At 41.0% G+C, this 16,083-nt stretch overlaps 1 protein-coding gene across 1 annotated transcript in view; it reads right to left on the reverse strand.

The window, feature by feature from the left end:
- The window catches only part of LIG1 (DNA ligase 1), a gene marked incomplete in the record, with an annotated part of 1,422,011 nt that overhangs the window by 1,004,077 nt on the left and 401,851 nt on the right, over positions 1-16,083 (reverse strand). The window contains 1 exon segment of the mRNA XM_044078332.1: positions 11,216-11,324. Coding sequence (XP_043934267.1) covers positions 11,216-11,324 — 109 coding nt within the window.

Genomic DNA, 16,083 nt, shown 5'->3' on the forward strand with positions numbered 1-16,083 from the left:
GTGCTTGGGTAAGGAGAATAGCAAGCCACAATTCTCCCTAACCTTCTTTGCCCATCAGGCAGACCCTTTTTGGATACACAATAAAACAGGAATGTTCTTGTTCAGTGGAAGGGAATGTAGCTCACAATGACTCTCTAGTCTCACTGTGTCCACTGCAAGTACAGTCTTGCTTAGAGTTCTACAAGAATGACTCAAGTTGTGAATCCCAGTATTCTGAGGAATTCCTAGGACATTATGAAGGTCTTCTAGGCCTCCTTGAAAAAGAAGACCCCCAGGAATTTCATTTTTTTTCAAGAGGCAAGTCTTGCATTCTAGAGTGCTCAAGACTTTCACACAAAATTAAAGAATATACTTTCACATCACTGTTGCAGTATTCTTTACTAAAGGGATTCCTGACCTAGTTCAGCACAATGTCCGGTCAGTATACCAAATCCTTAGGATTTTAAGGACGTTGTGCAACACACATATGCTCCCCACTCGCTGGGTAAGGCATAAAGGTGAAATATGAACATAAATACCTCAAGTACTTCTCTGTCACCAGTCCAAACCCCATCTTCAATCATCAATCTAAATGCTCCTTCGTTTGTGTTGATTACCAAGCAGTTTTTAGATAAGTGCCCCATCAGCGTTTTTTTTTTTTTTTTTTTTTTTTTTTTTTACACGAGTTTACATGTCGTCCAGAAAGGAAAAATGTCAGTGTGAGAGACAGATTCCCCATAAAAACCATCACAAGCAGCATTTGTTTTGCTGTGTGCTTCTCACGACCATACTTCATGCTCAGTTTGTCAACCATTTGTCCCCAGGGCCCTTCATAGCAGTCTCTCCTCCTTGTCTATCTACCTAGAAAATAATCTCTTAAGTTGTTGGCACAGGATGTAATGGCAGACTCATTCCATCCTTAAGGTCAGACATCTGCCAAGGAGACCAAAAAAAGTCAGGTCAGATTCGGCTGCTGCACCACCTCCACAAACATTTCTCTCAAGGCTGGTGAAAGCCCAGAGGATTGTCCAGTTGCTCCATTGGATTCCTCTGCTGTTTCCCACATGTCCTCAGAGGCTTTAAAGATGTCCATTGCAGACTTGAGGAACCTAGGCTGATCATACCTGAGGGTCCAAGGGATGTTCCACAGATTCTTGTTCAGGAGGAGATTCCCGCTATGTCGAGTGTCAGTCCAAACTTCCTAAGGTCTTTAGGGCTGATGTCTCTTTGAAAAAGGAGCAGAAAACAAAACATATTTCCTCTGCTCCTAAGGATCCCCAGCATGAATGGCAGGATTTTACACAGGTGTTGTGTAATGCACTCATGGCCTTGAATACCCCCCCCCCAGGAGTTTCTGTTCCTGCCCCCTCTCCCTTCGTCATCTACTCCTCTTAAGAGGGCGAGGAAGCAAAATTCTTCTGCTGAGGAGTTGAACTCTGGGGAGGCATCCTTGGCTTACTCCTCTCAGAGTCCTTTTCCACTGGACTATGGTTCTGAGGAGGACTCCATTAACTTAGATTCTCCTTTTGAGGAACTTTCTTTTGGGGATACTCTCCTCTCTCGTATGATGGCATTTTTGGGACTGTACTCGGGCTTCTGATGTCCAGAAGAGGTATTATGAACTCCTCCCAGATGGGGTCCCCCAAGCTGTCCGCTGTTCTTCAGATCCTAGCTGCCATGTTGGACACTCATCTGCTTCGCAGGCTCCTGATTCCCAGCCTCCAGTCCCTAAAAAGCCTGACAGGTTTTATAAGATGCCTAATAATTGTAAATTTCTTTACAAATGCCCTTCTACAGACTCCTCTGTTGTGTCCGTCTCTTCTGACGGCCCTTTCAAACTACTGCCTTCTACTAAATTGCTTCCCTGACAAGGATAGTAGGGCCATGAAGGGCTGGGCAAAAAGGTGTACACTGCTGCCACCTTGGCCTTTTGAGCTATTAATTATCAGACCATATGACCAGTTAAGTCTTGGCCCTTCTTTCTCAGGCCATTCAAGTTATTTCTGACCTTCCTGATTCTGAGAGGAAGGTTTCGGTCCTCTCTCTGTTGAGCTCTTCTTCTCAAGTGGCTCGCCACTCTATTAATTGCAGTTATAATGCAGCTGATGCTTCTTCTAGGGCTGCTGCCTTTGGTTCTGATTTAAGGTGTTTTCCTTGGCTCTGCCTCCAAACTTTGCCTGATATTAAAGCTAAATTACTGGATGCTTCTCTTGGCAATAACAATTTCTTTGGTTCTGCAGCTGTTGAGGTTTTTAAGTCCCTGCAGGAAAAGGGCAAGGCCTTGCAGGAATTGAAACATATTTTTGTTTTCCCTATTCCTAAATTTCACAGGAATTATCTTTCTATGCTCACCTTTGTATGGAGACAGTCTCGCCCTCCTCCCAATGGTAAAAGGGGTTCTAGATGGGCCCCTTCTGCTAAATTTACTCAGAAGCCTCCTTTTCCAGACAAACCAGGTTCTGTCCAACTATTTTCTTCCTTCCATCCCAGGTCAGGTTGCTTTGTCTCTGTCTTTCTCGGTCTCTTCCTAATTGGTTACAGATCACTCCGAGCTCTTGGGTTATATATCCATCACTTGACAGGGATACTTCATGGTGTGGAAATCCCTTCCTCCCTTTTTAGGCATTCCTCAACCTCCTCAGGAACAGCTGCCCTTTTTCCTGAGATGCTTCAAAGTCTTTTGTCTCAAAGCACCATCCAAGCAGTTTCTGCTCCTCACAGAGGGCAAGGGTTTTACTCTAAAATGTTTTTGGTTCCCAAGAAAGATGGCACCTGGAGGCCCATTCTGGACCTTTCTCAGCTCAACACCTTTCTGAAGATCCCTTGTTTTCAAATGCTATCCCTTTAGACCCTGTTTCCTCTCCTTCGTCGGCAGGCTTTCTTGGTCTCTCTGGATCTCAAAGATGCCTATCTTCAACAACCCTATTCATCCCCTTTTCAGGAAATATTTTCATTTCTCTCTTCCTTGCATTTTCAGTTCTCTTCTCTCCCCCTTTGGCCTTTCTACTGCCCCAAAGATCTTCACCAGATGCCACGCTCCTGTGATTGCCTTTTGCAGGTTGAGAGGGATTCAAATCTTTCCCTACTTGGACAACCTGCTTATTCAGGCTTCCTCTCCAGAGACCTTGACTCAGCACCTCCATTATGCTATTTGCCTCTTGCAAAAAGCCTAGAGTTTACGATAAATTTCCAGAAATCCTTCCTGACACCTTCTCAGGAATATGTTTTTCTTGGGTGCAGGCTCCAGACCATTCCTATGCTGTCTTCATTGCCATCACCCAATGTTCTGGCTCCCATTGCATTTTTTTAATCCCTTCTTCATCAGGTCTCTGTTACAGCCACAGAGTTCTACAGGCTCTGGGTTACATGGCTTCCACCATTCCTATGCTTCCTCTAGCCAGACTCCATAGGAGGAAGCTACAGTGGCTCCAAAAGTCAGTGTAGCTTCAACAATATCACCCTTTAGACTTTCTAGTTCCTCTTCTTCTATGTCTCAAATTACAGCTTCAGTGGTGGATTCATCAAGCTGTTGCTCAATCCGGGACTTCCTTTTCAGCCCCCAAGTCCCCTCTCAGGAACTTCTCAGAAGCCTCAGACATGGGGTGTGGAGTTTTTCAGCCCTCTGAAGGTTCAGGGTCTTTCTCTCATTCTTCAGAAGCAGGACCATATCAATATCAAGGAGGTGAGAGTTCTCCTTGCTCTTCAGGCCTTCCATAGTCTTTCTTCTAGGGCATCTCAAAATCGTTACAGACAATACTATAGTGATGTGGTACACAGACAAATTAAGGGGGACAAGGGTCTTACATTTTGTACATACTAGCTCTTCAGGTTTGGGATCTGGCTGTCTAGTATCAAGTGACTCTTCAGGCTGTTTATATTCCTTCAGAACTAAACACTGTGGCAGGCTCTCTGAGAGGTCCGTGACACAGACTCATGAAGTTGGTGGATGCTTCACAGAAATGTGTTGTTGGATATTGTCCACCAGCAGGGTAGTCCTCGGGTAGATCTTTTTGCCTTCCCTCTGAAGAGACAACTTTCTTTTTCAACAGAGTCCCAAGCCCTCGGGCATGGAAGGATATTCCCAGTCTTTCTTGGAAGGGGATGTTCCTCTATGCCTTCCCCCCTCCCTTTCCTCTCATACCAAGGCTCTGCTCGACAAGACTCCCCCAAAATCTTGCTGGATTCTCCCTTTTGGTGCCAACAGCACTGGTTCCTCCTTCTTCTGCATCCAGTCAAGGGCAATCACCACAAGTTACATCACAGGGTGGACCCACTTACACAAGATAAAGGGTCTTTCATTCATCCTCATTTATCTATTCTTCAACTGAAACTGCAGGTGACAGAGTTTTGATCCCTTTTGGGTACCTCTTTTCTGAGGATTTGCTTTGGGTCCTGCAGGAGGCCAAGAAACCCAATACCAGGAAATCTTATGTATCCAAATGGAAGAGGTTTTCGGCTTGGTGCCTTCCTCGTAACCAGGATTAATTTTCTATGAAGGTTCCTTTGGTTCTCTCTTATTTGTGTTAATTGCACCATGCTGGGTTGGCATACTCTTCAGTTAAAGTTCATCTTTTAGCTATTTCTGTGTGTCTGCCTTTGACTTCTCCTTTGGCCTCTAGGTTTGAGATTAAACAATTTCTTGAAGGCATTCTTTCATATCAGGCCTTCCAAGAAGCTCATTCTTCCTTCTTGAGACTAATTTTGTTCTTGAAAAGTTGACTCAGGCTCCTTTTGAGTCTGCAGCTTCAGCTTCCTTGTAGCATTGCACATGGAAGATTGTTCTTCTTTTGGCTCTTACTTCAGCTAGGAGAGTGTCCGAACTTCAGGCTCTTATGGCTGCTGCTCCTTTTTTTAGTTTTTCATAGTAACAGGGTGTTTCTTTGTACTAATCCTTTTATGCCCAAGATGGTTAATGAAGTGTCGCCTAATCAGTCTATTAATTTGCCCACTTTTTTCCCTTCTCCACAGTCTGCCAGTGAGACGGTTCTTCATACCTTGGATTGGCATAGACCGAACTTGGATTGGCATAGACTGCTCAAGTATTATTTGGAATAGACTAAAGTCATTCACAAGTCTGAGCAATGTTTTGTTTCTTTTCATCCTAGATCTCTAGGTTTGACTGTTTCTAAGCAAACAGTTTCTTCATGGATCTCTAAAGGCCATTTCTTTCTGCTATTCTTTTCAAGGGGAAATGGCTACTGTCTCTGTAAAGGCTCATTCTGCCAGAGCTGTGACTTCCTCTGTTGCTTTTCTCAAAAGGCTGGATACCAATTCCATCCTTGAAGCTGCTTCTTGGACTTCTGTCCATACTTTTACTAAGCATTACAAACTGGATGTTTCCAGGGCCAGAGCTGGCTTTGCCAGAGATTATCCTGCATGGGTTTTTTGATGGCTCTGCTGGGTCCTTCTCCTTCCAAGTTTCCTCTTGAACTTTTGTACTCTCCCTTTAAAGGGCATCATACAGTTGTGTAAAATTTACCATAACAGTAAATATCCTTCCCTTCACTGTTGCTGTACTTGCTCCCTCCCTTCTCCCCCTTTTTCTTTTCTCCTTCTGGATGCACAGGCTCCTCCTCCTCTCCTTGAACTGTTGCTCTTGCTGGTGCCATTCATTTCTGACGTATGTACATTCATACATCTTTATGCCCTATGTCGTGAGCAAGGGGCATGTGTGCAATGTGCAACATCCTTAAAATCCTATGGCTTTGGTATACTGGCCAGACGTTGGACCAAACTAGACAGGGAATCCCTTTAGTAAAGAATACTGCAACAGTGAAAGGACATCTACTGTTATGGTAAGATTTTACACAACTGTACTTTCTAAAGCCAGTCCAAGATATGAATGCACTTACGGCAGGAAATAACCAAATAAGGCTATATCTGATCCTCCTTGGCTCTCAAGTATACCACCACTGAGGCTAAGCACTTTTGGAAACACCTTTGAAGCAGAAGAGAGTTCAAAGGATAAGGAAGTAAGTTGCAAATGTCAATATGGTTCTCTGAAACTAAACTTCCAGTGATCCTTGTAAAGTATTATTTGATGGAATGTGTCTTTTAAATGTAAAGTGACCATTAAAGCCATGGACATGACTAAGGAAAATGGAAATTACAAGGTGAGCACTCAGAATTTGGACACCTTTAAGAACAGGCTTCAGCCTGGAAGGGTCTAAACTCAGTCTCCAAGGTCAACCTCTTTTGGGTACTAGGAAAAGTAGGAACATAGTCAAAAGCCAGCCCCTCTTTGGTGGGCCTCCCTGAAACTAAAACACCTTGAGAAAAGGAATGCCTAGCCCCTATCTGGTCTGCACAGCTGATGCCCTTAAAATAAGTGCAGGCCCAGAACTCCTGTCTTGTGTCCAGACATAATGATGTTCTGGGCTCAGCTGTTTGAGGTAATCTTCTACCATAAAGAAGTCTGCATGGCCTCTGAGATAGGTGTGGGGGGAGGGGATAATGAGGATTCTGGTTAAGTATCGCTGGGTCAGTGAAGCCCGTTAGACGCCACCTATCTTTCCCCTGTCACTTTATTATGTCTGTTTTTCAAAACTTTTTTTATGTCTTGCCTGTTCTCTTGTAAGTTGCCTATAGGAGAGCCATTGTTTATACATGCAGATTTGAGAATGTGTCCGTATTTGAGGGTAAAAAAGCTACTTAACATTTTCAAAAAGTTCCCCATTTTTTATATTTTGGGTTGGGAAACAAATGAAAATTATTGTTCAGATAGGTGTTTAGCAGCTGTCCTTGATAACTTCTGGCTATAGCCAGATTCTTAACCATGCAAGCCAACATATGACTGAACCCATGGTCTTGACACTGGAAGTCACATTCCTCGTCATAACCATATTTGACCATATCTATCCCATACTTTCTGGGCTGTGTGGGTTAGCCTGGCTATCAACAACTTAGAGTCTCGTATGATTTCCCCAGCAAAATCCTCTACCTACTTCAGAATCTTGCCCTGATGCTTCAGCATACACGTTTTGACATTTATCTTCCTGAAGGCAAGCCATGATCAACATGCAGACAATTTTTAACTAAATCTGAGGCAAGACTTTACTTTTCTTATCAAAAGGGAAGGAAGTGCTGCTTGGTAACAATTTCAACCCCTTTCTTCCTGAACCCAGGTTTCAGGGTTTGATACCCTCCACGTTCGTTTGCCTAATGTGCAAATCTGAACAAGTCATTTAGCCAGACAATGCTCCCATTGAAAGGGCAATTGCATCCATTCAGTTTATATGGTTGACAAATAGGTAAAATAACAAAAAAAAAAGAGAGAGAGGAGGAGACAGTGCTAGGGTATTGCAAAGGGGTTTTTATATAAGTACTGGCAGACTTAATACAAATTGGATTCTTGGCAGTGACAACCTGGTAATAAACCAAAAAAGTAAAGTCAAATGCCTCAAATACACAGGGACTTTCCTAAGAGTACGGATTCGCTATACCTAGGAGTTGTAAATACATTTCCTTCATATCTCATTTCCAGGGACTCCCATTTAAAATGTTCTCCTAAACTGTTTTTCAAATGAAATGTAATCTGACAAGAGAAGTTCCTGGTAATGAAAGTCATAACTCAAAGCAGGGAAGCTAACTTAAGAGGTATAGACCAGGACCCCCTTCTCCTCAGATTCTTTTACTAGGTTAAGTGGCCAATGGAAAGGCTAAGACCACCTTAGCTGTGAGCTTTTCCACACCAAAATATATCATTTATCCGGATTTTAAAACATTGTACGTCTAGGCCTTGTAGAGACAACAGGGCTTGGTCAGTTAAAGGTAGAGGTAGCAGATAAGAGCATATATAACTCTTGAAATAAAGATCTAAAGTGAGATGAAGGCTCAACTTTAACAGCCTATTTGTTAGACCTGGTATTACTGACAGGTCAGCACTGCCTGAGTTCTGAAGTATATGGTTTATAGATACTTTTTACCTGAATGCACCGCAGCCTTCAAGAAGGGATCGGACGTTCAAGAAAACAATTTCTGCTTAAAATGCACAGAAACTCTGCTATGTGGCCTGGAAGGATGTCGTAATAGCAGCTAGTGTATCTGCCTCTGGACAAACTGGGCAAAGGCTGACAGCAGTGACAGAAGCCATTACCAAGGGCTGGGGAATACCTCACTGATGGAGGCATTCTTGAAGTCTTTTAGAAGGGAAATAAACCTCTACTTTTTACCATCTTTCTGAAGGTCCTCTCCCCCAGTTTCCTTATGGCAGTGGACCTTGACTGGGATCTGGTTCCTGCAACCATAAAGACCTGTCAGGCCTGAATGAGACATACCATGAGAAAATGAGAAATAAACATGGCTTCCCTGTACAATTCACCAGAAAACAAAGTGACACAGGACAGACCAAAAAAAGAGAGAGATTTTCCCGAAGAGCACTGGTTGCGACGTCAGCTAATGCCAAATGCACAAGATGCTGCATTATATCAAATGAGCATAGACAGTGATGGGAGAAGGAAAAGAAAACAAAATAAACAATGCAAACTCAAATAAACAAAAGCCTGCATGCTGTACTGCAGTAAATGTCCTTGTAAAGTAAAATTTATTTTCATGTACATAATGAAATAACCAAAGAAGCTCAAATAATGTGCTGAACAAAACCTAGAACTGTCAGTGTACTGCCTGTAGCACTGGCCAATACAGACCACTTATTACAACATATTGCCTGAGCATCATGTTATATGAGTGAAGAAAAACGTACTACTAAGATCATATCAACATTCAAGCATTTACTTCCTCTCATGGGTCTTACCCTATCAGTCTTGCTCGATTTTTATGGTTTATCTATCAACTTCAAATCTGATCCTTTTCATGCGAGTTGCTTTTTGGCCTTTTGGTAAAGACGAAGCGTAAACTGTAGTGAAGATACTACCATCGTTTTCAGTTTAAACCAAAAACCACGAATGGCATACTTTCAAAAGGGGTTAAAATAAAAAACTCTGCACCGGATGCAACACAAGGATAATTTACTCAATAAAAGTTTAAGTGCTTTTGTTCCGTAATACAAGGATCATCATCAGAAGCATTTAAATCATGGCTCCCATTTAAAATGCCAAAAAGGCATCACACACTTAAAGTGATACACTGACAGAAAAGCACAATTTTAAACATCATTAAAAATCATAAGAACCATAAAAGATAACCATTAATGAATAAACAAAAATTTTTCACATATAAATTATTTTAAGACAAATAGGCAGACTTGGCCTTTAGAACTGGCTTTACAGATATTAAATCATTGATATCTGATGGAGCACTAGCATTTAATAAAATTTGCCAGTGGAATTCCTTCTGCTCAACCAGCACCTCGCAAACACCTCCCCTAATTGGGTATGCAACCTTTTCTAGTATGGTAACCCCAAACTTTTTAAAATCTTTACAGGATAGAGAATGTTTGTACAGGGCATTACAATTATTTGCTCTACTAATTTAAATCATAGGGGTTGGGAGGGTGGCCTAATGGTTAAGGTGTTTGCCTTACAAACACAAGGCACGGGGTTCGAGTCTCACAAGGGATAATTGACTAGGCTTAAAATGGCTCACAAGGGCAGTTAGCTTAGTACTAATCTAATCTATGAACCTATAATAGCATAATTGTGCTGATTAATTCTTGTCCTCAAGGGGCCAACTGTCTTCCTAACATAAAATGCCAGACACAAAGAACAAAAAGCAATATATATGACCTCTTTAGTGTTACAATTGTAACTGCCCTTTGCACAAATTAATTACAGATAGCCGGGGACTGAAAAATTACTTCTCTATAAAATAAATCTGCTCTGTTTGCAAGCTCCACACTGTTTCATGCCTAAACCTTTACAGTGCAAATCCCTTCTTGACTCTTATTTGATTCTAAAATAGCTTTAAAATTCCTACTAGTTTTAAAAAAACATAGGTTGTTGTCCTAGTCAGTCAATCCAAGGCTACAAAAGACAGTATTCCAATGAGCATTAACAGAGCTTTTCAGAGAATGGATGCCCTTGCTATATTGCAAGACTAATGCCTGGGAAAGGTTATCCTGATTACTATTATTATTATTTACCATAGAATTAGACTGTCGCAGTAGAGGGCCATATAAACACGGAGACCCATCCACTAACCTCTTCCAACAAATTTTGCAGATATTCCTGTCCTTGAACAGTTCACATAGCTTAATGGCTTCAACCTTAAACAGAATCATCAGATACTAATCTACTACGTCTGATCAATTGCCCTTTGACCAAATTCCTTTTCCTGATATAATGGATGCTGGCTGTCAAAAGTGCAAATAAGCATTCAAAGTATCCTTTCTAAAAATATTAGATTTTATCTGCCATCCTGCATATTTTTGTATAATGGGACATCCAAAAAATTAATTGACTGTTCATTACATTGGTGGGTAAATCGAAGAAAGTCGGTGGAATGATTTAAAAAGTTCATAAACGACTAACTCAACACTACCCTTCTACAAAACAAAGATTTCGTCCAGGTACCTTAAATAAATATCAAATATGGAAGAAAAAAGGTAAATTCAAAATCAAAGTGGTCTCCCAATACCAAAGGGCCACATTTGCAAAAATAGGGACAGACACTGCCCCCATAGCCACACCTCTGTTCTGTTTAAAATATTCACCTTCATAGTATACAAAGTTATTAGTCAAAACCAGTTCTATGAATTGATAAACTAAATTAGTCTCTGAATTATCCAGATTAGTCCTGGTAACCATAGTTTCAAAAACACACAGAGCTCTGTACGGTGGGGAATCAAATCAATCTTTAGTATCAATCGTGACAAACAGGGTTTCTGGCAAGAAGGCGGCATTAGCAATAACTTCCAGAAAATGCCATGAGTCCTTCAATATGTGCTTTTTGTCCACTGAAAATGTCTTAAGCTTAAAATCGATGTGTTTAGCCAGAGGCTCCATATTGGAACCCGTTGGTACAACAATGGGTCATATTGAATAAAATATCTTGCGCTGCATCCAGTGCAGAATTTTTTATTTTAATTATTTTCAGTTTGTAAATCGTCCCCCGCAAATCATATACAAGACAGCAGTATACTATTAGCATGCACCTTAAATGCCAAGTGAAACTAACATGTCCATTAAATTTTACAGTAGATCCCCAGTGATAAAAGACCATAATATTTCAAGTTTCTAAACCACATAACAAAATCATGATGCTGTTACCAGTTAAGCTTCAAGTTCACCTCCATGTCACTGTGTAGTGAAATATGTTTTCAACTCCCCTCATTATCTACCTGTTGAGAGTAGGTTTCTTTTCTGAGCAACTCTCAGGAGATCCTTTTGAGCTAAGTAATTTTCCACTTTCATCTTCCTTTTCCAGCTTCGTTGCTGTTTTTCTTGGAGCTGCAAGACAAAGAAAAAAAAACAGAGGTTCCTGAAGCAGCAGTTCTTGAATAATATTAGACTGCTGTTTAGCTGACAAACTAGATCTTCAATGGTTTATCTGTACTGTACTGTACGATAAGCAAGACTTTTGGATCTGTTTGTGAATGCCAGATACCATAGTTTATCCAGGTATTGGTGACTAAGTTGTTCTCAGGTTTCATACGAATAAAAGAGCAATTTCATTAGTCTATTGGAACCATCACTCTCAATCACTACAACAAAGCACAACAGAAGCACTCATACTATTTTCCACCGTCTGTACATGTTTATATATATATATATATATATATATATATATATATACATACACACACATATAAACACACACACACACACACACACACACACATTATATATATATATATATATATATATATATATATATATATATTTTTTTTTTTTTTTTTTAAACTCTAACCGGACCAACAATAGCACTTAAAATACCAGATTTAATGGGCACACTCACCACAACAGTGCTCAGCTATTTTCCCCAGAATTTAAAGTTATTCAAGTCTTCAGCCAAGGTTCTGACGTGGGTCCAGTGACTGGGACTGATGGATTCAAACCAGTATACTCAAGAAAAGGTTTATGTGCATATCCTGTGGACATTCCTATAAAAGGAGTTTGCTTCTAGAATACAGATTCAAGCTATAGGTGATTTATTATGGCACTGGCTGAAGAAGGCTGCAGCACAGATGAAAAATTCCTAAAACAGCCACACATCTACTGGACTGCCTTTCAATGCATTATAAATGTACTGACCTTTCTCAGTGATAAAACTAGCCAACCACTTTCTATTCTTTTCTGGTTACTGGCCTCTCACTTTTTCCTAGGGTATTTTTAACAATGTCACAAGGCAGAACTGGAGCTGCTAATGAAGAAAATGCAAGCAGTTTCTTCTCTCAGGCTTGTGGGATATGGGAAAATGTTAAATGGACAGATTTAAAAAGACACCAGAAATCTCCTTTGGATAAAAGGAGAGGCTAATCCTCATAAAGACCTTTTCCCTATAAATAAATCAAAGTCCCTTATAAAGAGCATCTTGGCTTTCCAAAACCCCTTTTTCATTCATAGATTCATAATGTTTACAAAGCAAAGTCAATGCATGGGCTAGAATAATCTTTCCACTACCTGCCTTCATAAGGCACCCTCCTGCCTCAGTAAGAGCAAAACAAGTTTGGTTTGGAATGAATTTAGAGGCACCCATCTAATCATGAAGGTTTGCCTTAAAATAAGCAAGAGTATCACTCTGTTTTACATGCAGTGGAAGATTAGGGAGAAAATCAGAGTATTTAATCTGTCCCTCCAGTGTGTTTTAATAATTTGCTGACTCAGGCCTTTAAATTTATGTGTTCAAAGAGCCATTTGCTTTGTGATGGTTTAGAAGATCAAGGATAACCGTCAATCCAGCAAGTTCAGGAAATCAATTAGCAGCCAGACCGCTCAGATGGAGTTTTTTTTTACCTAACCATGATGGCATCCTTGGCTAGAAAAGTTAGGGTTTCTTATACAGTTACAGACCTAATGTAATTGTATTAGAGTTAAGAAGCAAGATCTGCATGTATACTTAGTGAGGATAAGTTCAGGAAGGTCTGTGAAAAGGTTACTAAGGAAAAGAAAATAACATGGGTTGAAGAAGAGATCTCAAGGGGTTTCCTGAGGTGAACTGTTCCTTGTCTGAGATGGTGTTGCCAGATATTATATGGAAAGGCCTACCATTCAAGTAATTACAGTATCAAATGATGTTACCCAGATCAAAGTTCAGGCTTTTCAAATTTGGATATTAGTAATGACTGATCAATAAATTCAAAAGCACATTATGTCAACAAATATGCCATCCACATATAGGCAACAATTCACATTATCGAGAACATCTATAAAAGACCAGCTGCCATAATGGTCAAGGTCTTTGCCTCCCATGTACAAGGAAGAAGGTTTGATCCTAACCTCTGGCTAATGCCTGTTTGGAGTTTGCATGTTCTCCCTTTGCCTCTGTGGGATTCTCCCCCCTCTCAAAAACATGCTAAGCATTTCCACCTCAAATTCACTCAAGAATAGAATTGTAGGCAACAGCCCAAACTCTAGATGGTGCTTATATTGGGAAGAGCTGTACAGACAGACCATTTTGGGAATCAACTGTTGTACGCAATATCCTCAATTTAGGAAAACACAGATCACAGACTGCAACACCATGTCACGGCTAGCAACCTGACAGTGTTAAACCTGGCTCTAGGTGAATTCAGTCATGTTGATTAATATAGTCAAAAATGGGCATAAGTATTTGCCGTTTTTAAGTGAAGTGAGGGTCCAGCCTACTCCAACCTATGCCAGGGACTCGTACTGACAGTGGGGAGGGTGCATGAACCCCTATAGGTCCATGCATGCCTGCCATAAAAAGCCCAGCAGCCCTGGGTCAGTAAACTAGTGACCAGCCTGTGTCCAACTGCTCAGATCTGTTGAGTAAAAGATGGATGTATTAAAAAAAAAAGTGTATATATCAGGACAGACAGTCTGCTGTGGTGGTGCAGCGGTTAGCGTTGTCGCCTTACAGCAACAGGCTCTCCAGTTCGATTCTCGGCTGGAGTGCCTTGTGTGTGTAGTCTGCATGTCCTCCTCACGAGTGACTGAAATTGAAAAAAAGACATGCCGGTAGGTGCATGTATGTATGGGTGTGCCTTCTCTGAAAGCTGGGCGCCGGACTGGCAACTCTACACCATAAAAATCACCGCCAATCATAAGTGGACCGGAGATCTGCTGTGGCGACCCCTAACCAGGAAAAGCCAAAATACTTTTTATATATCAGGACAGGAAGACTGCCTGGGCCCACATAGGCGGGACAGCAGGAAAAAAGGAGGAGAGGAAATTCTAGACTTCTGTCAAAGGCTTGATGATTCAGCAAGAGACATGGTTACAAGACTAGTTTGGGCACATGTGCAGAAAAGCAGAAGACAATCTGGTGAAGAAGATGGAAGAAGGCAAGAGGAAACCAGGGCAGCCCACAAAGTGGTGGACGGATGGTGTGAGAAAAGACCTGTGACAGACAGACACAACCCCATGTAGAAAAATGGGAAGGGGGGGGTGATGATGATCCATAACTTTTACAGATTGCAGTCAATATACTGTACCCTTCCCTAAACCATGCTGTGGATCTGCTGAAAGCTCATAATCCTTAACATGCCTTGCAATCTGTTGCATGTTAGTTTTTTCAATTTTGGAATTAGAGAAAAAGTTTGAGACTGGGTGGAAATGGTGGGGATTCCTTAGGTTGTAAACGGGACGGATATTTATGTGAAGGTCATTATTGAGGCATGTCTGAACTGTACTGGAACACAAAGTGAGTGAATATCTGGAGTCAATTAAATGACATTCAAAAATATAAACTATAATACAGAAGTGCAGATATGTTAAAAGCACATCATCATATGATTTAGATGAGTAATCACCCAGCAATGTACACCATTCAGTACTTATTACAAACACTAAATACAAACATCAATTATGTAGGATTATGAAACAGTTACCTATTAACAAGCAATCAGGAAAGTACAGTTGTGCAAGAGCTTACCATAACAGTAGAAGTCCTACTGATTACGGTTACAGTATTCCAAACTGTTGGGGGTTATCTCACCAAAATGACCTGGACTTCCAGCCGGGGTACCGAAGCTAAAACCTTCCATACACCCATACGTCCAGTGTATGACTTAAGTCCATGGACACAAGGGTATGTAACTGGACATATGAGTGTAAATCCTCAGACCATCTCCAAGCCACTAAGACTAAAAGGTCTGAGAGACAAAAACTGGTCAGCTAAGATGGTAGCGGAAGGAGGATAGTGATAGGAAGTAAGAAACTGAGAAAGGCAATGGAAGAGAGGGAAAAAATACTGCAACAGTGATCAGTAGGATATCTACTGTTATGGCAAGTTCTTGCACAAAATTTTACAGGGTCCTTCCTTAGATCACTGTTACAGTACTTCAAACTGTTGGGTGATACCCAAAGCTTAAGAGTTATGAAGGATAGTTGGAAAGTATATAGCAGAACTATTAATCCAGAGAGAAATGACCTGGCAAGGGCAGCTCTGGATTTAGAAATGGCATCCACTCTGTAATGTTTGGTGAAAGAATGCACCAAAGACCAAGTAGCTGCTTCTAGATAGACTTCGAGTGACTATCCTTATAGAAAAGCACCAGATGACCCCACATCTCTTGGAGAATGAGCCTTTGCAAGACTGAGTAAGGATTTGCTGTGACGAATGTGGCAAAAAATTATGGATTTAGAGCCAGTTAGCAATATTTTGCTTTGAAACTTGGCCTAAAATCTTGGAAAGAAAAACAGTTGGTCAGACTTGCAAAAATCCCTCATCTTATCCAGGTAGAATCTTAGTTGTCTATGCACATCAAGACAATGCAGAATCCTTTCTCCATATGAAAAATAAGGCAGGGGGGGTTGCCATAAGTGTCTGTAGCTCAGAAATCCATTTGACAGAAGTGAAGGGCCACCAGAAGAATGGTTTTCCAAGTACAAAATTTGAGAGAGGCAGTTGCTGCTGGTTTGAAAGGAGTATGATTTTTTCCAGTACAAAAAGTCAAGGTCTCAAGTTAGGACAGATTTCATGGGAGGCTTCAGGTAGAATATACCTTTTAAGAATGGTTCTTCTTCTAGTCTAGCCAGAAATGGAAGGTCCAGAAACAGCACACAGATATCTCCTTGAAATGTT

This window comes from Protopterus annectens, chromosome 1.part1 (genome assembly GCF_019279795.1).
Source record: "Protopterus annectens isolate FY-2018-M chromosome 1.part1, PAN1.0, whole genome shotgun sequence".
NCBI lineage: Eukaryota > Metazoa > Chordata > Ceratodontiformes > Protopteridae > Protopterus > Protopterus annectens.